The sequence below is a fragment of the Talpa occidentalis genome, unplaced genomic scaffold, assembly GCF_014898055.3.
Source record: "Talpa occidentalis isolate TD23 unplaced genomic scaffold, MPIMG_talOcc4v2.1 talOcc4.15, whole genome shotgun sequence".
NCBI classification, from domain to species: domain Eukaryota; kingdom Metazoa; phylum Chordata; class Mammalia; order Eulipotyphla; family Talpidae; genus Talpa; species Talpa occidentalis.
Genome location: NW_023601543.1, coordinates 12,129,869 through 12,152,805, shown reverse-complemented (window position 1 = coordinate 12,152,805; position 22,937 = coordinate 12,129,869). Strand labels below are relative to the sequence as shown.

General features: G+C 40.1%; 1 protein-coding gene across 1 annotated transcript in view; it reads right to left on the bottom strand.

Annotated features, from left to right (window-relative positions):
- Nucleotides 1-22,937, bottom strand: part of GPC3 (glypican 3) — a 379,321-nt gene that overhangs the window by 167,856 nt on the left and 188,528 nt on the right. Inside the window, exon 3 of the mRNA XM_037512804.2 lies at nucleotides 13,999-14,693. Coding sequence (XP_037368701.2) covers nucleotides 13,999-14,693 — 695 coding nt within the window. The remainder of the gene's footprint in view (nucleotides 1-13,998; nucleotides 14,694-22,937) is intronic.

The window sequence follows — 22,937 nt, the reverse complement described above, 5'->3', positions numbered from 1 at the left end:
AGGAATGAGATAGGGGCTATTACTGGTGACTATACATAAATTAAAAAGGTTTTAAGAGCTTTTAAGGAAAATTATATACAAATTATATAGTATAGATGAAGTGGAAAAATTCCTAAAATGACAAAAGTACCAAAAGTGACCCCAAAAAATTGAAAATCAGAACCAACTTTTAACAAATATAGATAAGAATTAGTAATTTAGATTGTCAGACAAGGAAAAGCCTAGGACCAGATGGTTTTAATGGCAAATTCTAGCAAACACTTAAAGAAGAATTAATGCCAATTTTTATCAAACTCTTCCAAAAAATAAATTAGAGGAGAAAACACAACCCAACTCATGGTATGCGGTTAGTATTACCCTGATACTGAAAACTGGACAAAGATTACAAGAAAACTAAAGACTAATCTCTCTCTCATGAAGATAAATATAACATCCTCAATAAAATGATAGCAAACTTAATCTAGTAACATAAAAAAAGGATATGCCATGAGCAAGAGTCATTTATTTCAGGAATGCAAGGTTGGTTTAAACATCTGGTAATCAATATAATTATCATTATTGTAATGATAAAATTATAAAGGACACATACACATGATTACACATTAGGTGTGGAAGAAGAATTTGATGTTACCCAACAAACTTTGATAATCAAAAAACAATCAACAAGCTAGGAAAACAAGGGAACTTCATAAACCTGATAATAGAATTCATGAAAAACCCACAGAAAACACCATACTTAATGGGGAAATACTTTCTTTAATATTAGGAAAAAAGGAATGTCCATGCTTCCCATCTCTGTTCTATAGTGTATAACATTGTACTGGAGGTTTAGGGCAGAGTATTGAGGCAAAAAAAAAAAGGAGGAAGGAAATGAAATAAATAAAAGGCATCCCAGGGTCTCCTTGGTGGTGCAAGGGGTTAAGCTATCCACAGCCTGTGCAGCAGGAGTTCAAACAGCCAGGGAGCTGACCCACATGGCGCAGCAGACCTCTCCTTTCTCACCCGCTACTCCCCTCAGCAGTATATTTTAATAGATCCACCTGTTCTGTTCCCCACTCTGTCTCTGGTGAATTCTCTCACCCCCCCTGTGCCTCTGGCCTGTACCCCACTTCTTGTATGTATAAATAAATAAATCTTTTAAAAAATAAATGGTATCCCAGATTTAGAAAGAATAAAACTCTCTGTATTTACATATGACATGAACTTTTGTATAGGAAACACCAAGGACTAAACCACAATAAAAACAAAACTATTAAAACCAATAAATAAGTTCAACTGTTCCCAGATAATACATGATTAATACAAAAAAAAAAATCAATTGTTCAAGCAGTGAACAATCCAAAAATGAAGGTAAGAGAACAATTCCATTTGTGATAGCATCCAAAAAAAGTATGATATTTAAGAACAAACTTAACAAAAAAAGTGCAAGGCTTGTACACTGGAAACTACAAAACAACACTGAAAGAAATTAAAGAAAACCGATAAAAGTGTAAAGACATCCCATGTTCACATGTTGGAGGACTTTACATAGTTATGATGGCAATATTCTCCAAATGATCTAAAGATTTAATGGAACCCTTATCAAAATTCTAGCTGACTTCTTTGCCCAAATTGATGTCATTCATAAAATTCAGATGGAATTAAAAGGTACACCAAATACCAAAACAATCTTGAAAAGAGGGACAAAGTTAGAATCCTTGTATTTTCCAATTCATAACTGACTACAAAATCTACAACAATCAAAACTGTGTGGTACTGGCATAATGATAAACATACAGATTAATGTAATAGAATCAAGAGTTCAGAAATAGGGGCCTCCCTGGTGGCACAGGGGTTAAAGACAGCGCTATCAAGCTATCACAGCCTCTGGAGCTTGCGTTCGATTCCCTTACTGGCCAAGGACCTGACCCACATGGCACAGCAGACCTCTCCTGCCTCGCCTGCTGCTCCCCTTAGCAGTGTATTTCAGTCAATTTGCCTGTTCTGCTCCCCACTGTCTCCAGTGAATCCTCTCACCCCCCACCCTCTGGCCTGTACCCTAGTTCTTGTATGCATGAAATAAATAAATCTTTTTAAAAAATGATTTCTGCAAAGGAAGCAGAGACCTATATAGCCACACTGGATAAACTTGTCCACACATGCTTAGAATGCAAAGATTGGTAGGAGCTACAAGTCCTTAGAAGTGTGGAATATTTGGCCGCACAGCCTCACCTGAAAGAGCCAACATCTCATAAAGAAAAGAATCCAGAAATTCCGCTACAACCCAACTCAATTCGTTTCCTGGAAGAGTTTTCTGGTATTTGTATTGGAAGCTCCTGGCAAAGGGTCTTTGTCACAGGTACTTAGTAAAAAATTATCAGCGATGACGCTGATAACCAGTGAGCCCCAAAGACAAGATGCCCCCAGGTGAGGGAAGATGTAGGAAGAAAAGTCTCCTTTGTCTCGTGTTATACAAGATGGATCCTGTCCCGTGTCAGAACACATAGTGCTGCTACATGCTGGGCACTGTTGCTCATTTTCATAGAAGTTCTAAGAACTTGGTATATTTTTAACTCCATTCTCTAGATGAAGTGACTAAGGCTCTACACTATGCTCAAGTGTTCACTAAATCCTAAGATGAGGACGGCTGAGCAGAGATTCACGTCCTAACTCCCAAAGCCCACGTTCTTTCTACATCACACATTCCCTTACTCTGCCCCTTGCAACACCACGCTGACCTGTTCCTGTGCAGGGTATCGACTCAGCTCTCCATCTCGAAAGCTTTGCTCTTAAAAATCTCCATGGTGCTATTAAAAATGAATGTGTGTTGTAAGTTGTAATTTATTATTCCTGGTATCTTTGTCGAGATACCGGGACTTGCAGAGTCTTTGGTCAATGGTAACCAGAGCTGAGACAATTCTGAATGGGGCCTTTCACAAGCAGAGCAGTTTGAGTCATGCATTAATTTTTCAAAATCAATGGATAACAGATTCAGAAGAAATGGTGGGGGAGGAAACAGACTTTAAAACCTGATAAACACAGATGTGTGAGGGAATGTTCCCACCAGTATGTATTCTTTCACTCCCTGCGATCTGGGGCTTGTTAACATCCTTTTCATACTGAGAGGAAATAGAACATGTAGGCCTTAGCTTCTGTCAAGTTTGACTATGCCAATTTATCACAATTATTGCTATATTTCTAATCAGAGTAAGGACACTAATTTAGTCTCCTGCTCTTTTGTCTAGAGTGCTTTATGTCTAGAAAACTTGTGAAGAGACTATTCAAAGATGATTTAAAGTGTTCATAATTTTTAAAAATCTGCTAGAAGGTTGCTATAGTCAAGAAACCCATTAATTTCACATTAAGAATTACTAAGGGGAATGGAGCAGTTGAGTAAATCAGAAACCCAGTTACCACAGAACTGTTTCCACCTTTACAGGGTTTAATGCATCATAAGGAAGCCACAAAGCTTGGTATGTCACCATTCTTCTGACCTGAAAGTGGCAAAATGTAGGTGCCATATATCTTTTAAAGTATCCTATAAACCTTAGCTCATCAAGAACAGATTCTTTTGGAGGGAGAGGCAAATGAAATAGGCCTTGATCCTGGGGGAAGCCTGAGCTTCAAGTTGATTTGGAAAAATGTAATTAGGATTAATAGAAGTACATAGGAAAGCAGAGAAGAAAAGCAAAGCCCACTGGAAGTTGCCATGCAATTCTCAAGGCCACATGTAGGAAACAGGATGATTAATAACAGAGCAGGCAGGAGTAAAAGACCCTGAGCAGCATGCTTGCTCCCATTCTGCCTCAGCCCCACCAACCAAGTCCGCTTGCATCCACCTGCAGAGGGAACCGGCCCTCCCCACACACTCTAGGGCGAGTCTGGCTCTCGGCAAGAGGCACTCCTCAGGAACTCCTGTGGTAGAGAGCAGCTGAAGCATCCTTGCAGCTCTACTTCCAAGTCTCTCGACTTCACTTCTTTAATCTGGAAGATGGTAATAATGATAATCCTCTCCTTATCAGAATTGTCATAAACATTAAATGAGCTGATCCATATAAAGAGCTTAGAATGGTGTGTTGCACACAGCAAGTGCTTAATAAAGAATTACATCATCATCACTGCACAGATTAAGAGGCTTTTACAAGGTCATTATTTCATGGCAGCACAAGGCAGAGATGCTCTCCCAATAGGCTGATGCCTGGACACAGGTGATTTCAGAAGCACCAAAAGGTACCACTTAAATATCTATCTCCACAACTGCCTCGCAATGCCTGACCTCCACCTTGATAATCCTAGATGATCTTGAGGCGTTTTCTGGCTTTCTGTAATGTTTCTAAGTGAAGTGCGTTTGTTTCTCAGGAGAGGGAGCAGATTTAAAGAACAGGCAGAAGGGAACTGGGTTTCCTGTGGTGACTGCACCATGGCCAAACATCATTTCAAACCAATACAGGCTCTGAATGAGAAAGATGCAGAGCAAGGTACGAGTATGAAGGCGAGGGGGGTGGTTGTTCAGAGGTGTGTAGGGGTGAGGACAGGGCAGTTGGAAATAAAGGGTAAAAGGTTTTCAAAAGAGTTTAGGGGAATTCCTTCACTATGCTTTTTACATTTCCATCCATGAACCTGAGCCTCGAACTTAGATCCAACCATTTGTGAACTGCTGGAAGTGTAAGAGAAACCCGCACCCAGAACTAAGAAATACAGATACCTTGACAGGCTGATATCTGTGCCAGATCAAGCTCTCCTTCAGTTTGCCTTCATGAAATGTAATGGTAACAATAATTCACGGCATAGGCTTCAGCTTAAAAAGGTGTGTGTGTGGGGAGAGGGTTCATCTGTTAACTATATGAGAATACCAAGAATGAATTTAAAGAATCACATATGTAATTTTTTTCATTGAAAAAAAAAAAGATATCACATTAACTTCAAGCAGTGCTTGGGCTGCATACTTGATGAGGCTTATTTGTACTGTGGATCTGTGATGGGCTCTATTTGCGGATGGAAGTACAAACATACTGATTACAATCACTCTTCCCTACATTTAGGAACAAAATTAATTATCTGCAAAAAGCAGAAAGGCTTAGACAGACTCTCAGTCAGTAAATGATAATAGGCAGCGCCCAAATATAATGAGTCCGTTTCCTACTTTATCTGTTTTAGGCATTCTGAGTGAAATGAGAAAAGGGAAAATTAATTCACTTTCTGAATATTCTTCAGAAAGGATTTGAATTGGGTAATAAGAAGGTAGCTTCAGCCCGCCCCCACCCTCTGGAGGAAATACGAAAGCAGTGGGACTGGATTGTGTACTTCTCAAAGGGACTTTTTTTTTTTTTTTTGGAGTCTTCTAGCCTCTAGCATTGCTTTTTTTTATGTTTTTGTTTTACTTTATTTAGTAATTTCTTTGAATGATATGGTTAATATTTATACATGTGTTGTTTTACCAGCTGCTTTGTGATATGCTTACACAGCGCTGCATTTGTGATGTTTTACACATTCGTTCCAGAGTTTATTTTCTGAAATCCCTTTTAACAACGTCACTGAGGTATATTTTGGGATTTGTAAAACTCACCCATGTCCAGTGTAGAATTTAATGATTTTTATGAAATTTACCAAGTGGTGCAACCACCCCATTCCCCTTGCCCCAATAAGGCCTCCCAGGCCCCTCCAAACATTGCTTTTGTGAAGTCACGTGCTTTCTGAACCTCAGTCCCCAAAGGGACATTTTCAAAGGACATTAAGAAGTCTGTACATTCATCCAAACAAAGGTTATTAACATTTCCTCAGCAAGGAAAGGAATGTGAGCTGTGAGACCCAGCACAGCGCCCAGGACCAGCACTCAGAGAGCTGTAGCTGCTGGTGACGACAGGCTTGTATTTTACCTCACAAAGGCATACGCTGGAAGAACCCTGCCCCAAATCCCCTCATCTCGGCCTTTTGTGAAACCCTTTAATACAGCAAATATTAAAACTACCCCATCCCTTGAGGAAATGACTGTACTATAGTGTAACTTCATTTAAAAATACTTCTGTGGTGTTCAAAATATGTTTTCAATTTTCTGGGGTGGGGGTAGGCGGGTAGGGGGAGGTTGGCGTCTCATAAACAATCCCAGCAGAAAGCATTTTCTGACAGAAACCTAAAAAGATAACGAAATGCATAGACACAGAGGTGAGAGAGTCAAGGTCACTTGCAGTGCTAGCGTGGGTGACTGAGGGAGCACTACAGTTGCCAAGAGCAGCCTTATTCCAGGTAGGGTAGGGAGGAAGAATGGCAGGGGGTATGTGCCACCATGTTATTCTGAGTCATTTCAGGTTTTGCAATGAAGACAGCAAGCATCTGGGACCTTTTCTGACCTGGCCAGCTACAGAGCTGCTTTCACTGATTTCTCCAATTCCCTGGTGCCCAACATCAAAAAGGCATTTTGGACACCCCTGCTGTCACCCTGTTTGCACACAGACTCTCAGAATATCAGCCAGAGGGAGGTCTTCCTGTACTCCTGCCTACTTGGGCAAATATTCCTGACTTTCTGAGCTCTCTGCATGTAACCTGAGGGCAAATTAACCCTTCAAGTCACGTCCAGCAGCCATGGAGAAGCCTCTGCTCATGACTCTGTGGTCATCATAGGCCTCACCTTAGAAGTGTAGTAACAGAGAAAACTTCACTCAGCCGAGCCACTTAGCAATACTAAACTCCCAGCCCAGAGCCTGAGTAAGCAGGAATGCAATGGCAGCTCAGAGACAGGAGAGCGACAGAACTGTGGCTGGGTGCCCAAAGGACAAAGTTTACCACTAGTGAGAGGCATCTGTCTGGTGAACTGAGGGAACTACCCATGCTCTCAGTCCTTGGGGGTGCCTCCCATAGGTGGCCTTCTGGACAGCCAGGCAGGACTGAGCCAGTGTCTTCTACCAACTGTTAATTTCCTTGCCTAATCCTCCAAAAGCATCGTGACCTTGAGAGCATGCCTTATAAACAGAGGCCCTGAATGCCTTTTGTTCTATTGTTTTCAAGTCTCTTTCTAGAGCGAACAGCCTTGGAAGATAGTGTCACCCTTCAGAGAAGAGTTTCAAGTTCCCATGGCTCAAGGTTCCTCTCCTGAGACTTGTGCGTGCAACTCAGTACTCATCGGCCACCTCTGCCGTCCCTGGGGCAAACACTGGTACTCTGGCTGCTGCTAGTGCTGTGAGAAGCAAACTGCCCTATGAGCCAGGGGTCTCGTGTCTTCAACCCCAGCTTGCAGTGGGGTCAAAATCTCAGACATCATGGCTTTTGAGGAAATCTTCCTACCACATCGGCCCGTGGGCCACAGAAAGGAGGAAAAGCTTTCTTTTGCAGATTCAAAACACACAAGCCACTGGCTATCATGTGCCACTTCTCGTCAAGGCCAAGGCAGGTTAGATTAGCCTCATGAAGATCCCACCTATTTCCCTCCTACGACCGATACTACATATAATTTCAGGATGAAGCATCATCCTGAAATTGAGTGACCAATTCTTGAAATGTGCCCTGAAATGAACATTTAGTGTCTTAAAAGGTGGGGGGAGGGGTACTTATCTCATCAATCAATAGCTAATCTATGTTTCAAAACTCTATTTTCCCCTTGGGAATCACTAAGGCTCTTTTCATTATGAGTAAAAAAAAAGGATGGCAACCTGTAAACATTTTGTCTTTTCAGAACTGGACCTCAGGCAAATAAAATTACTTACCATAGTTCTAGTGGCTGACTACAGACAGTAGGTACTGAGCCATTTACTTGTTTTTATCATTTTGAAATCACTTGGAATTGAAAACAGCTTGTATGAATTCATACAAAGTATCGTTATCTGAGACTAAGAATGAAAGTCCAAAGTGATAAGGTGAAGAGAAAAACACTGACATTCTGACAGCTGAGAAATAACCTCAGCCTTCAGAAGCAGAGAGGAGGGTAAGGCTAATCTTGGAAATTCTGATGAGTTAGAGTCACTCATACAGAGAACAAAATATAAAATTTGATAGAGTGAATTATTATTGAGGATCAACAGAGAATCATCCCTAGAGCTTCCTAGCACACACAAATAAATACTGACTTCACCGAAGATCTCTTCAGAAATTCTAGCAAAGGAATGGATATACCTGCACACCGGACTATGTTAGCGTCTCAGGAGGCAATGTTACTAGTAAGGAAACTCCGTACTAGAGGCCAGGATCTACTGCCAATGTCCAGAATCAAAGGCACATGCATTCAAAATTATCTGTTGATCTAACAGGCAGATTACAAACATTACAACTAGAGGCTAACCTATTCTCACCCCTGGCATTGCTTGCAGAGATTCTAGACAAACATCTGACTCTGTGATTGGGTCTTTATGATCATTCACAAGTATTCCTTCTTCCTTGAGAAAATACTCTATGCCTTTAAGTGTTATGAAGGCTAAAAATGTCATGCCTTTTAGTACTTCATTGGGAAAAGTCTCCAAGGAGGAAGAATGGATTCACAAACTGATTGTGCAGCTGGAAAAACAGTAGAGAGTAATGCAGGTTATTAAATAAGATAATAAAAATCTACTTAGCCCATGTTTTGGGAATGAAGATTTTGGTGAAGCGAGCATATAATTATTTGAGAACAATATACAATAATAGTGAAGAGCATGAGTTTTGCAGTCAGATCCAGCTTTGAATCCCAGCTCTGCTACCTGTCAGCCAAGTGAACCCAGAAGGTGAAACTGAGTTGTGGTTATTTTTCCAGGCACTCCTTGCAAGGCTCAGTGTCTATCACAATGCTTCCACAATTAGATGCTCAATAAATATTTCCTGAAATGAATCTTATTTCAGATAGTGCTCAAATGAATAGCACAATGAAGAAAGAAATGGAAGAAGAGCAGTGGTAGAAAAGGTTGTAATTTTGCACAACATTCAGTGACACATATAATGAGGGAAGGTAAGAAACTGCAGAAAGGAATGCACCAATGCTGAGAAAATCTGAACTGAATCAGGAAGGTACATGCGACTAAATGGGAAAATAAAAGTTCAATCATGTGAGGATCCTTGAGCAATTACTTTGAGGGGGGGGTAAAGAAGTAAATGAAATCACAGGACGTTTTGGGAAACTTTCTGGAAGCGTAGTAAATATCTCGTATGTTGATTTCACTTATGTAATCAAGTGGATGAATTAGACATGGAATGTACAATGGCTAAGCATATAATCCGTATATAGTGTATGTCAAGGACAATCAAAAATGGTTTTAAAATGAAAACAATTGCCTTTTAAAAAGAAGGTTGTGGCATTCAACAATTTGGGTGTAGTGTAGCAGCAATATTGAAAACTTGTGTTTTTGAAAACTGTACATATTTGTAATGGCTTCGAGGTATTAGATGTGGAATTCAATAAAGTGCTGATGAATTTAACAGCAATATTTTTACGCAAATACTATGAAAGATCTACTCAATACTCACTGGGGACTGAGATATTTATACTAGTTTACAAATGCAGATGGAGAGTCAATTATTAATTGACTGTCATGAATACTTTCTTGGACTTTTCAGTAGAAATTTTCTCTCCTTCTCTTCCTCTCTTTCCTGCCCTCCCTTCCTTTCTTTTCTCACCTCTTCTTCCCCCCACCTCTCCTCTCTCTGACACACACACACACATACACAAAGACACAGACACACACACTCATGCAATACACTTCCATACACTTTTTATTCACTTCTTTGAACAAAAATAACATTAAATGGCTGAACACTTAAAGTTTAAGAAAAATTCACTGTCCATTTGGCTACTTGGAAAAAATGTAGTAGAAAAAATACTGGCTTGGGGCTTAGCGAGTACCTGCGTGTACCTGGGGCTTTGCGAGTACCTGCCTCCAGCACTGCCAGGAACTATTATTTCAAATCATCCTCACATATCAACCCCATTTTATAGATGAGGACTCTGAAGTCCTGGCTTCCTCACTAACTGTCATTCATTTCCAACTTAAGAACATATTTTATCTTCCAAATAATGTGGCTGGAATTGCTCCCAAGGGAGTGTCATGAGCAACTGGGGAGCTTCTAAAAAGACAAAATTCTATGATGAACTCTGCAGCTTCCCCACAGGACTTTAGTATCAGAATCTCTGAGGTGGACACCAGGAGTCTGATGCACAAGTTCCCCATGGGGACTGTGATGATGAGCCAATATAGGAACTGCATGCTTTCTACCCCCGGGGTACTACCAGCAACAACACCCCAATATTCACCCACCAGCCTAGTGGTCTGAAGAACTGAAAACTATCCTAGGGAAAAATAAACACTAACAGGCCATACATACACAAATTGAACAACGCCCTGTTCACTTTGAAGACCACAATGTCCCTCATAATCTGGGGTAGATGGTAGCACCATCTACACCTACACCCGGGTAGGATCCCCCATATGGCAGAGTTCACGGCACAGCTTGTGTCCAGCTGAAGAAGCTATCCCAACAGAGCCCAGGAAGAAGATATTTTTCAAAGAGGCCACTCACCACATCTTAACTTCTAGCAGGACCAACCAGCAGGGCTTTGCCTTTTATCACCACAGGAAGGTGAGTGAGCTCCAGCAGAATCTCATTTATGCTTTTGTTTTAAATCAGCTTTTGCTTTGGGGCATTCTGGGGGTTTGTTAACGTGAATAGAGTTCTGTGGGCTACCCTACCCTTCCGTGCTCCCACAAATGGTCTGGTTACTTTCTCGCCCACGTAGAGTGTGAGCTGGATCACACCTGGCCAATGATCTTCTTGCCCCCACCATTTGGTAGGCATTACTTAATGGTGGTGATCATAAAATCGTGACAAGGCAGTTTACATATGCTTTCTGGTCCTGTTCAGGCATTCCCTGGGGAAGGCAGACTTCACGCTCTCATAACCAGCTAGGAGCTGGGAGCTATCAAGCTCTTAATGGCCAAACCAGACAGAGACTGCATCACTGAGCACCTCTTAACAGCCAAGTCCTTTTTTCCTGAATGATGACATGAAATGGATTCCTCCTGTGTACACAGACATGCACACACATACATATCTAAATTCTAGTTGGTCTGCACCCTGAGATAACCATTCGATTTAAGTTCACTACATCTTTGCAAATCTAAAGGAACTTTTGGAGTGAAAGTCTGAAAGAGTCTAATGGAACACAGACTAGTATGTTGAAAAGAACCTCAGAGTCTCGTAGTAGAATGCCTGGATTCTACTTTTGGTTCTTCCATTAATTAGATAAGTTTGGGCAAGCCTCCCTGAACTTTATTTCTTAATTTGTAAATCAATGGGATTGGACTAGCTAATCTTTCACCGTCCTAACATTCACATTACAGTGAAATGCTCACTATGGTGAAATTTATTCAGTTCCATGTCTGTCTGTCAACTAGACTATGACCTTTTCAAGATTTAAGAAGTATGTCTTGCATATCTTTGAATACCCAGCACCTGGCAAAGTGCCATGAACAAAGCAGATGCTTAATAAATGTTTACTAAATAAGCCTTCATGGTGCAACAGACCTCTCCTGCCGCGCACGCTGCTCCCCTCAGCAGTGTACTTTGTCAGTCTGCCTGTTCTATTCTCCGCTCTGGCTCTGGTGAATCCTCTCACCCTCCCGCACTTCTGACTGTACCCAGTGCTTGCATAAATAAATAAATATATCTTTAAAAATATAAGCCTTCATGTCTACAGCACTTAATCCCTTATCAGCCCTCCACCCTGTTTTTTTTTTTTTTTTTTAATAGAGCATGCTTTATTTATTATTTTATTTGTTTGTGTTTGTTTATACATGCACTGGTACAGTCAGAAGCGCGGGAGGTGAGAGAATTCACCAGAGCCAGAGTGGGAGCAGAGCAGGCAGAAGACCGAAGTACACTGCTGAGGGAGCAGTGGCGGCAGGAGAGGTCTGCGCGCCATGTGGACCCTCCTCCGGTGGCCGGGAGCAGCCGGATAGAACCGGCGCCACAGAGCGCGGCAGCTTCGCAACCCAGCGCTCAACCGCTGCGCCACCGGGGAGGCCTCCACCCTGTTTTTTGATATTTAAAAGCACTGCAGGAGAACACATGTTTTTAAGACCAATTATGTGGGTCAAGTGGCCTATATCAGAGGCAATCTTTAAAGTCTTTCCATACTTCACCTTTAATGCTGTCTCCTTACGTTTCCTTTTGTTGGAGACATGTCTACACCCCTGTCACTCCGGCTTTGTGTCTGAACCATCATGGGTCTCAGTCCGGATCAGGTGAATGAACATAGCAATACACTGACTTTCCATTTTTCTAGTTCTGTGAGATTTATTTTTCCAGGCACCCCCAGAATCTGGCCTCGAATCATAAAGCAGTCAAGAGAATAATTAGCCACTGAAGAACACTATCATTAGGTAGGACAGTTCTGTTCCTTTTACTATAAAATATTTTCTCAGCAAATGCATTTTAAATGGCTAACATTGTGAATCGGGCAACCAGAGCGGGTCCCGAAGCAGCCATGCTGTGGACTGCATCATTTCTGTCCCCTTTCATAGTTTAATTCACCAAAGCAACAAACCACTCCTATAGTTCTGTACTTTCAGAGTTTTAAGACGAGGCTAAATAACCCAATGGCCCTCTTCCTTTTGGGTAAGGATTGGCTTGTAATATACACAGCACTTGCGCTGTAAAAAAGCGAAGCACCTGGCTCAACCAAGCCAACTTAGCCTGGGTTTGAATCCCGGTTCTTCTCACCTCTACTTAACTAGCTCTGGGATCTTGGGCAAGGTGTCTAATGCATCTAACCTTCATTTCCTCCTGTTGAAAATGGGAATACAAATAGGACCTATCCCATGGGTGCTTGTGAAATATTATGTGAACCGGCCAGCAGAGTACTTGGAATATAGCTGCAGCTCCACAATGGTAGGACCTTACACAGTCGACCTCAAACAACAAGGATTTGAACTGTGCAGAGCAAACTGATGCTTAGAATTTTTTTTTCTATCCTTGGGTTCCATATTAATGGATTCTACCAGTTGCAGGTGCTGGTTGGCTGAATCCCCAGATATGAAAACCATGTATACAGAGGGCTGACTAGAAGTTAAGTTATACTCAGATTTTCGACTGTGCAGGGATGGGCACCCCTTACCCCAACACCCACATTGTTCAAGGGTCAAGTGTGGTATTTCACCACTGCCTTCTACAAGGTTGGCAGCGTTTGGGATCAATCACCACTTTAATGGGAAATGGCTGGGAGTTCTTGGCTGTATGTTCAAGTCTACATAGAAAAGCAGATCCTCTCTTCTGAAAGTGTGCACTCTAGCTTGGCAGGTACAATGTAATAAACAATGCTGGCCTTGCAGAACTGTCCTAGTCCCATCACGAATCCCATCAAGTCTAGACTGCCGTCATCATGGCTGCGAAAGCAACTGCTGGCTCACTTATGTTCTTATGAAGATTCACTTAGGGATTTTAACCGACCCTCCTGTGGTCAAAGTCAGTACTCAATATGGTAATGTGCTACATGTGATTAAGGGCATGAGCATGAAATCAGAATCAAAACTGGTGACACCTAATTAAAGGGAGACCTGATCTACTTTTGTACCATGGTGCGCCCATAACTACACCTAGCTGCCCTTGGGCAATTTACACCTTCACAGATCTTCAGCTTCCTCATTTATAAAATGGAGGTAAAATCTTGGACCTTACAAGGTTGTCATGAGGACAATGGTAACAGGCAATAATGGTAGTAACAACTACTATTTATAAATATGTGCCAGATACATGCTAAGTGCTTTATTCTCTATTTTTCTATTCCTCCTTTATGAAGTAGAAATATGAGGCTCATGAAGATAAAATGTTTCATCCAAGTTTCCACAGCAAGCAAGTGGGTGGAGCTAAAATTCAAAGCCAGCCTTTATGAGAACACAGCCAGCGGACTTAATGTGCTGTCTAGCTCTATGAGATCAATGAATCCCTCTGTCAACCCCGCCTACTCTCTGATCTTTCTCAGTTTTCCCCATGAGCACCACCTACTTGTTAGGCTGCCCCCACCCCAATAGGACCCAACTCCTCTGAAAACTGTAGACTGGTACTCACGGTGGTGGTCAGCTTTCCTCCATTCTTCTGGACATATTGGATGGAATCATGGATGGTCGAGAAGAGACCGAGCAGTACATTCTCCATGTCGTAGATCCTGTACATGCCATTCACCAGTTCTTCGAGAGACAGGATGTATTCTCGCCAGTACTTGTCAATCTCCACCACACCTGCCATGCAGCCTTGCATGACCACATTGCAGTAGCCACCACAAGGCTTAACCATCATCAGTCCTTGGCAGTAGGAGCAGTACCACATTCTGGTGAGCATTCGGCCACAGTCCTTACTGAACTTGAGGTGATCGGTGGTGTTGATCACTTCAATCCCGAGATTCAGGGCCTGGAGGAAGATCCTGGTGACTTGCAGTGACTTGGAAACCTGGGTCATAATAAGCTTGGGGAAATTCCCAAATACTTTCAGGTCACGCCTAGCCCCTCGGAGGCATTCATTGATGTCTAAGGCTGACTCGGGCAGGCCTGGATTCATTAGCTGGGTATAGATGACTGGAAACAGGCTGTCAAACAATTCATTGACCATGTCATCCACATTGATGTCAGAACCCAGGATGTAGAGAGACACATCAGTGAAAAATTCACCCACAAACTCAAAAGCTTGTGGGGTCAGGCTCGGATAGTTGTTCTTGAACATGGCATTGGTGTAGTTCTTGGCGTGGCGAACAACAATTTCAAAGGCCTCTGTAAAGTAAGATACAGAAATGCCCACAAATTAAGGAGTGAAAATCCAGAATGTAATTCAATTTAAGATTTCACAATTACGATGGTGATCAAGGTCCCATTGCCTTAAATAATTAACTTATATTCATTTCTGGCATTGCCTCTACTCCTGCAGGTGTTTGCTGCTATCAATCAATTTTCCTTTCTGAACATGAAGTCCGAACCCTTTATGTGCACATAAATTCTTAAACACACAAGTTATATTAAAATGATAAAAACCAAGATTCAGTTAACATTTCAACCTCTCATGAAAATATTGATTAAATATTGGCCAAATAAGAAGTTATTTCTCTTCCTCTCACTGATTCATTCAGTTAAAAAGAAATTGTATTCCAACACATTTCATTTTAGACAGATAAATATTTGACAACCCACCACATACGATAGAAACTCACATAACAATTTAAGCCTGTTCAGCCCTGGAGGAGAAGCAAGATCTTAGCCAAGAATAAAAGCTATTACAAATTTAATCATTTGGGGGTAGGTTTTCTCCAAATAACTTTAAAGGGAGCTATCTGACAGACTGCCAGACTGGGAAATGCAAGTTATCCCCTAAAAGGATAGTTGGATGGGAAAAAACAATCCATGCACTTATCTATACATTTGATATTGAAAATAATACCTCTGGTATTTGCAAGCTGAACGTCTGGAAAGCTAAGTGTTAAGCTTCCTTGGTAAGCTCAGTTTCCACATGGCTTGGAAGCCTTATCTACTGCATAGAGACTGTAAGTTCCAAATTACATCTGCTGCCCGTACCCACTGACATGTGGCCCAATTAGTGCCGATGGTTCAAGAGAAAGTAGTAATGTCACCATCTCTTTCTCCAAACTGAACACTTCAGGTACAACTCATCCCAAATAATCAAGAGTTCCACATTCATATGAGGAAAGGAAAGCAACCACAATTATTAGGCTTTTTAAAAATATATATATAGTTTAAAAATCAAACAAATATAACCAAGTTTCCTGAGACATTTAAAATTAACTTAGTACATTCTTTCATTTGTTTCCAAAGAGCAAAGGTCCATGACAGATGGACTCCAAATGATGCCAATTCATGAGCCTTGAAAAATCAAAGTGTTAACCACTTTCAGACTTCGAAAGAGACTGTACTCCAACAGCTCCTTGGGATCACTTAGTCCATCATCTCAGTCATCTGCTGCAGGAGTGAGTGCTAGGTTGTGGCACCACCATCTGCCCCCGATCCCTCATGAGGCAGAACACGCTCACTAGATTCTTCCCTTGAGCTTATGACATGCCCACCAATGTTGAGCAGATGCCATTGCAATTCTACTAGGCTTCCAAGCCCACTTGAGAAACTTAATCTTCATTTTCATTAGTTGGTACATGTTCCTTTGTTTTATTTCATTTAGAAACATTAAGTGAATCTTAGGAGTCTTACCTTCCTAACCCCACATACTACTTTATTCTCAATCCTTGAATCTAAAAGTTGAATGAGACCAAGAGATGATCTAGCCCAATACAAATGACCAGTCAATTAATTCTTTAAAATCATAAGGGATTTATAAATTTTAAAATGTTCATTCATTCAAAAAACATTCATTCATTTTAATTTCAGCTAGCAATCACTTATTACATACTAGACGTAGTGCTACATACAAGGGGTACATAAATTCTGAATAGATGAAGATAAATGATACACCATCCTTGTTGTAAAAGTACGTACAACCCATATGGCTTAGAGTTCATAAAGTCTATTTCCAAGTATATTACGACATCTACTTTTTACAACAATCTTGTGAATTTCATATTACAATCCCCGTTTTATAGTTGGTGAAACGGAGGCTCAGCAGAGTTTAAGCATTTGTGCTTCATCACACAACTGCAAAGCAGCGGTCAGCTCAAAGTTGGTGTCTCCCAGTAACTGTTACACTCTAGCTACCTTAAACCCCATAGCCAACACACACATTCTCAAAATCTCTATAGAAAGTAAAGTTCTTTTTAAAACTCATTATTTTCCCATTGGTTTCTTCTCTCCAAATGGAAATGAACTAGACAAAATTGCAGCCCAAAGGCCAAGAAAGCAGAGCGGTATTTACACTTTTGCCTTGGGGCAGCATGAGGTAAGTGAAGACAGACCACTGCTGAGAAGCTATTCTATAGATTTCAGTCATCTAAGCTACCCTAAAATGAATTCTCTAGAAGGCAAATTTCACCTCTAATACAGTGCATCTTTTCCTCTAAGGTGCAAGATATATGACAGTGAGATATAAAAGACTACACTGTCATAACCTTTTTTTTTTTTTTTTAAGTTTCTGTTACTGGCACTGCTGGATCAATAGAAAAAGAAAATTACAAAAGATCATGAACTCTTCTGCAGAAAGAATAACAATGCAAATTGCAAGAGAAAGAGCAAGGGGGCTGATATCCAACCTCAAGTTCACATGTGTTCCTAGCGACAACGTTCACAGTTCAGAATTCACTTAGCACATCTCTAGGTTTTGCCCAGCCCCCTAATACCTGCATTGCAGAACAGACCAAAGCAAAACCGCTCAAGCAAAGGCTCCTTGGGGACTTACAGGAGCTAACCCCAGGTGAAAAGTAATGCCCCCTTTTTTTGGCAACGTGAGGATTCATTCATTGAAGCCAAAGGGTAGAATTACTGCAAAGAAGTTCAGTCCAATAACTTTTTGGTCAAATAATAATGTACATGTCAGCTAAGGAAGGTTTTCCTGTCTCTTTCATGGGAAGAAGTCAAGAGTTAAATCCAGGAAAAAGTTAGAACAATGAAAAATGGAGCTATTATTAAAAATTTGGTAGTGAACATGAAATATTCTAATTTATTTACAATATGTATAAAATTAACTGATGAATAAATATACCTAAGAAATTGAGTTAATACACATCCCAATGTAGCAATGTTTATAGATCTGCAATGCCCCCATCACTATCTTGATCACCACTGTTTGACACACTATAATGTTGTCAACATTCTCCTTAAATTATGGTGCTCATAAAAGGACACAGTTCTCCAAATGTGTTCTAATACGTGAAGTGTGCAATAAGACTATTTCGTCTCTTTAAATGGTTTAATAGCTTCTCCTATTACCTCCCCACAACATATAGCCTATACTGTAACAAAAGGAGTGTGTACTTGTGGTTGGAACAGAGAAATAAATGGACCATTGAGTTCCCTTAAAACCCTTAAGAATAAGGTAGTCCTTACAGAAGAAGCAGGTTACCTTTTTCAGGGCAGTTTTCCCTGGCATTGTAAAAATGGCAAATACTTTATAGAACTTTACTTTTTTTTTGGGGGGGATAAATGACATACAATGGATTAGACTTGAAACAGTCCATCTTTTCAAGCACAGGTGCCTTACTGGAGAAAGAAAATTAACATTTTTGAGAGGCATGCAAGGTACATGCCAGGATCCGTGATAAACACATGTCCTCTCATTTTAACACAATCATATGCATTTGGAATTATTTTTATTTTACTGGCAAAGAAATTGATGCTTGATGATAACTGAATTACACAATGTGATACTTCTTGGAAGTCGTCACTCTATCCTCAACAATATGAAAATAACTGAACAAACTGAAAACTAATGCTTCTTAGACCCATCACGGAAGTGAAAGAAACTGGTGTAAAAACACTACAGACTGCATGATTCCAATTAATTTGACAGTCTAGAAAAGGTAAAACTGTGAAGACACTAAAAAGATCAGCAGTTGCCAGGGACTTTAGAGGGAGAGGTGAAAGGTGGGGTGAAGGCCCTGTATTTTTAGGGTACTAAAAGAGTGCTGGATGATATTCTAATGGGGAATACAAGACAGTATGCATTTGTTAAAACCCATAGAACTATACAACACAAAGAATGAACCTTAATGTGAACTATGGGCTTTAATAATAATGTATCAGTAGTGGTCCATTAATCATAACAAATGTACCACACTAATTCTAATAACATTAATAATGGAGGAAACTATTTGCAGGGGAGAGAGAGAGATACAAGAAGTCTGTAATAGCTGCTTGATTTTTGTTTACATTTAAAACTTCTAAAAAATAAAGTCTTCATTCTTTTAAAATGAGAAAAACTGTACCTTGAAAATTAGTGCTGGATGGAACTAGTGACTAGAACCACTGAAAAGCATTAACTCACCTCTTCTTTTTTCCCCCTCAATCTGCTCTGACATTTCTTTCATGAGTTCGGGAATTTTAGCATACAATACATGCCATATGGCATCAATGTCATTTTAATTGGAAAAAAAAAAACTGGAAAAAGTTAATGGACCAAAACACCCAAATAGGTAACACATTTCAGTGTTATTTTTGAATATTGAATGATTTCTTAAAAATCAGCCACATAAAAATGACAAGTTGAGGTTGCAAGAAAAACCCCGACATTTTCTAGGAATCATTCATAGAGAAGACACTAAAGGCATTACTTCAGTTTCTGTTGCATTTTTCCTGGCATTTTATGTTCCACATCAATTTAACTAAAACCGACTAAAGCTTAGAAATAAAATGCCATTAAATATAAGCCATTTATGTATGCAGACCCATGCTTTTAATCTTTGACATACTAGTTTTATAAATACAAGGTACATCAATTAGAAATAAAGAAATGATCAAAAGAAAAAAAATGAAAGAAATCTATTTGCAAGAACTATTACATGTATCATTTCATAGATTGCAAGAGAGATGTATGACAGATTGATAAAAGATAGATTGATAAAGGTACATATTTCCCCCCAAAGACTATTATAGACCAGAGAAGGCAATTAAAGTGATTCACTCAAAGGTTCCTCAGAAAAAAGAAACGAACTACTAGAAAATTTATGGCTCTGCAACAGTTGACCACCCCTTTGCCCCATTAGCCCAATTAGTTCTTATCATTTACCCTCCATTAGCTTTTCTGAGAAACTAGTTTGTTTTAACCTTCTGGACACTATGATTCATGTATCCAATCATTTTCCCTCTTTGCATTTGTTGTTAGAGAGCACAGACTAAATTTATGGCCTATCTCTAGCAAACACAGTCAACTTCATGTCATGCATTCTGTGTCATAACCTTGGTCCTGGCTTCCTCTTACTTTCCTACCTGTATTTCCGTTTCCCCAGTTGCTCCCATGTATTTCAGTTGCGTTGTATCTTGCTGTTACTATGTGCATCTTTATAGAGTACTTTAAATTCTTTTTTGGAACAAGGTAGGATGTAAATAAATAGGCAGATCAAGGAGGAGAGAAAGAGGAGCTACACCTACCATCTTCAGACAAAATCATGTGTCAGTGATGTGTTCTCATGGAAAAGGGAATGAATTACCCAGAACAGTCATGTGAAGAACGACTAACAATTAGACCAAAGACTCACCAAGACATTCTAGGTTTGGTTACTGTTTTCTCAACTTGAGAAATTTTCTTTTTATAGTGTATATTTCATAGATTGATCATAATTCCATGGATTAAGGCTGAAGAATTTCTTCTCTTAACTACCTACTAGTATGAACTATAGCTTAGGAAAATAAAAATGGGCTTTTGAAGACATATTAAATGAAAAGTCTGCTTCATAAAGAGGGAATGGCTTCATTTAAAGGTTTAAATGCAAACATTCTGGCATCTAATAAAAACCTGTATTTCTTCTCAGTATACCTTTAGATACTGAAAAGAAAGAGCACTCCACTAGGAGTCTTTTATGTTGTTGTTGGGACAATTAATGTGTCCATTTGACACAGTCTTACTCTTGTCTGCTCTTCTTCCCTCCTATAACCACTTAAGACACTAAATGAGTATCCTAAGAAAGGTCAACTGTCAGTAATTTATGCAGCCATTGCAATTGCAGAGAACTGTGTCTGTAACCTGTTATTAAGGATTTGTGTAGCACTTTGTATTTCTGCAAGTGCTTCATGGCCAAAGCTTTAGTGATTATAGAAGCAACAGACTCCTATTTCCCATGGTGACTGGAAAATGCATGCCCATCTTTCTTCCTTTCACTAATGAGAAGTACCAGATCTGAGTTGGCTTAAAATTCTCACACATACCCTCTCAAAGCCTTTATCATTCATACACTCAACAAGCACATATGAGAGAGAGACAGACAGAGACAGAGACAGATGAAATGAGTCTATTACTCTCTATTGTCTTGTAAAAGTTAAGTACATACGGGATAAGTCCCCAAAGGCGTGGGCTGGTGCTTCTCTTTCTGAGCTATACTACAGCCTCTTGTGACTTGTTTGACAAGTCTCTCGATTTATTTGGGACCTAAATTAATACAGGCCTCTGATATTATGTTAAGTCAACATTAACTAACCACTTGCTAGAAAACTACTTAAAGTCCATTTTTAAGGCACCTTATCTGTCTTATTAGACTGACTGCATTTGTATAAAACTCCATTTTTCTATTTAATATTTATTGAATGCACAGTATCTGCTAGACTGTGAATAAAACATGCAAACAACATGGTCCTTGTGCCCTAGAGGCTTGCAACAGCCAGCTGTGATAAAATATTTGATGGCCTATTTCCTTTGAAAAGCATAAAGTACCTTATAGACATGAAAGCACATTTTGTTCTGTGAATCTGTTATCGCCTAAGTGTACATAATATACATGGTAACACGATCACCATAACTGAACTGAAGTGTTATTTCAGAGTTTAAAAATGTGTGTTCTCATTTAATTCTCCTCTATCACTGAAAGTGAATGTGCGGGTGTGGGTGTGTGCATATGCATGCGTGTGTACAAACAGTAGCTAAGGGAAATATCCCAATTTCACAGATGAGTAACTAAAACTAAGATTGTCGTAAGTCATTTAGCTATGTGGTGGTTGGTGGCCATGATAAATCACAGCACTCTGGACTGTATGTGCAATGCTTTTTCAGTTATGTCCAGCTCCTTCCAGGGAAAATATTGCCTAACACTTAATGATTAGGTTTAGGTATAATAAGAATGAGAATCCATGGAGCATTTACCATCTGCCAGGCAGTGTTTCAAGTGCTTTATGCGAATGAATCCATGTATTATGAAAATGATCCCAGGAGGTGGTTATACTGCTGTCTCTGACAGATAAGGGAACTAAGGCATAGAGAGGTTAAGTAACTTGCCTAAGGTTATACAATCGGTAAGCAGAAGAACCAAGATTTGAAATCAATGAGCCTGACTCTAGATGTTATCCCCAAAACCACTGTGCAATAATGCCTTGACCTATGGGTAGCTTGTCATTTTATTATTTTTTACTTTTGGTTCAACTCTTAAAATGTATTTCAGTTGTATGTCTATACTGGCTTTAGTACACATTTCAGGAAAATGATTCCATCACTTGACAAAAATGTCTGAATGATTCCAACTTCTTAGCAAAAACAATAGTTCCCCAGAAACATGTTGCTTGTGGTGTCTCATCAGCCATGAGGAAATGTTAATTATGAGAAAATAAGTGGAAAAGGTCAATATTGTACATATTCTAGGGACTATTGGTATGGGTATGAAAGAGCAGAGCTCTCAGCCCTAATTATAAAAGTATGGTATTTAAGTGAAAGGCTAGTCTTTTGCAGAAAGGCCGACCCTCCCTTGAGCCACAGTTCCTTCAAAGTGCTCCTTGGAAGAGAGAGGAATCAAGGACCAAGAGTTTTTAAGTTTCTTAGGACCCTGTATCCTGCAAAGTACATGGAACCCTGGGAAGGCGAAGACAGGCTTGATTCACTCGGGGAAGTGAGCTATTCAGGTGCACTCAGTAGGAAGGTAAGTATCACCATAGTGACTCTGGCCAAGGTCAATGGCAGGTGGGAAGGTGTGGCACAGCAGCAAGGTCAATCACGTGGCTTTCCCCTAAACTTATCAAAAGAATGTTTGACCCTTGGCAAACTGCTCTTATATTCTAAAAACTTTATAAAGTGATTTCTGCCCCCACTTTAGAACACAGTCTTGGGTGTGTGTGCACGTGGTATCAGTCTGTGTGAGAGAATGGGGAGGGGTGGTTTGAATATCCAGGATTAATGTTACAACTTGACCAAACAAGTCCACCGGTAGGGCGAACCCCAGTGTTACCCTGAAGACCTCCCTAGTGAAGCTGAGCATATTAGTCTGTTTCCCTTGGTTTCCCTACGAGGTCATCATGGCACTAAAGTGACCATTATGATTCACTGATTTGACTCGACTGCTAGAGGGTTTGATAAATGCCAGATGCTTCTCCAAAAACCTGATGTTTCCATGCAGAAGGGTAAGTGTTTCATAATGTACGGAGTGTCAAGCC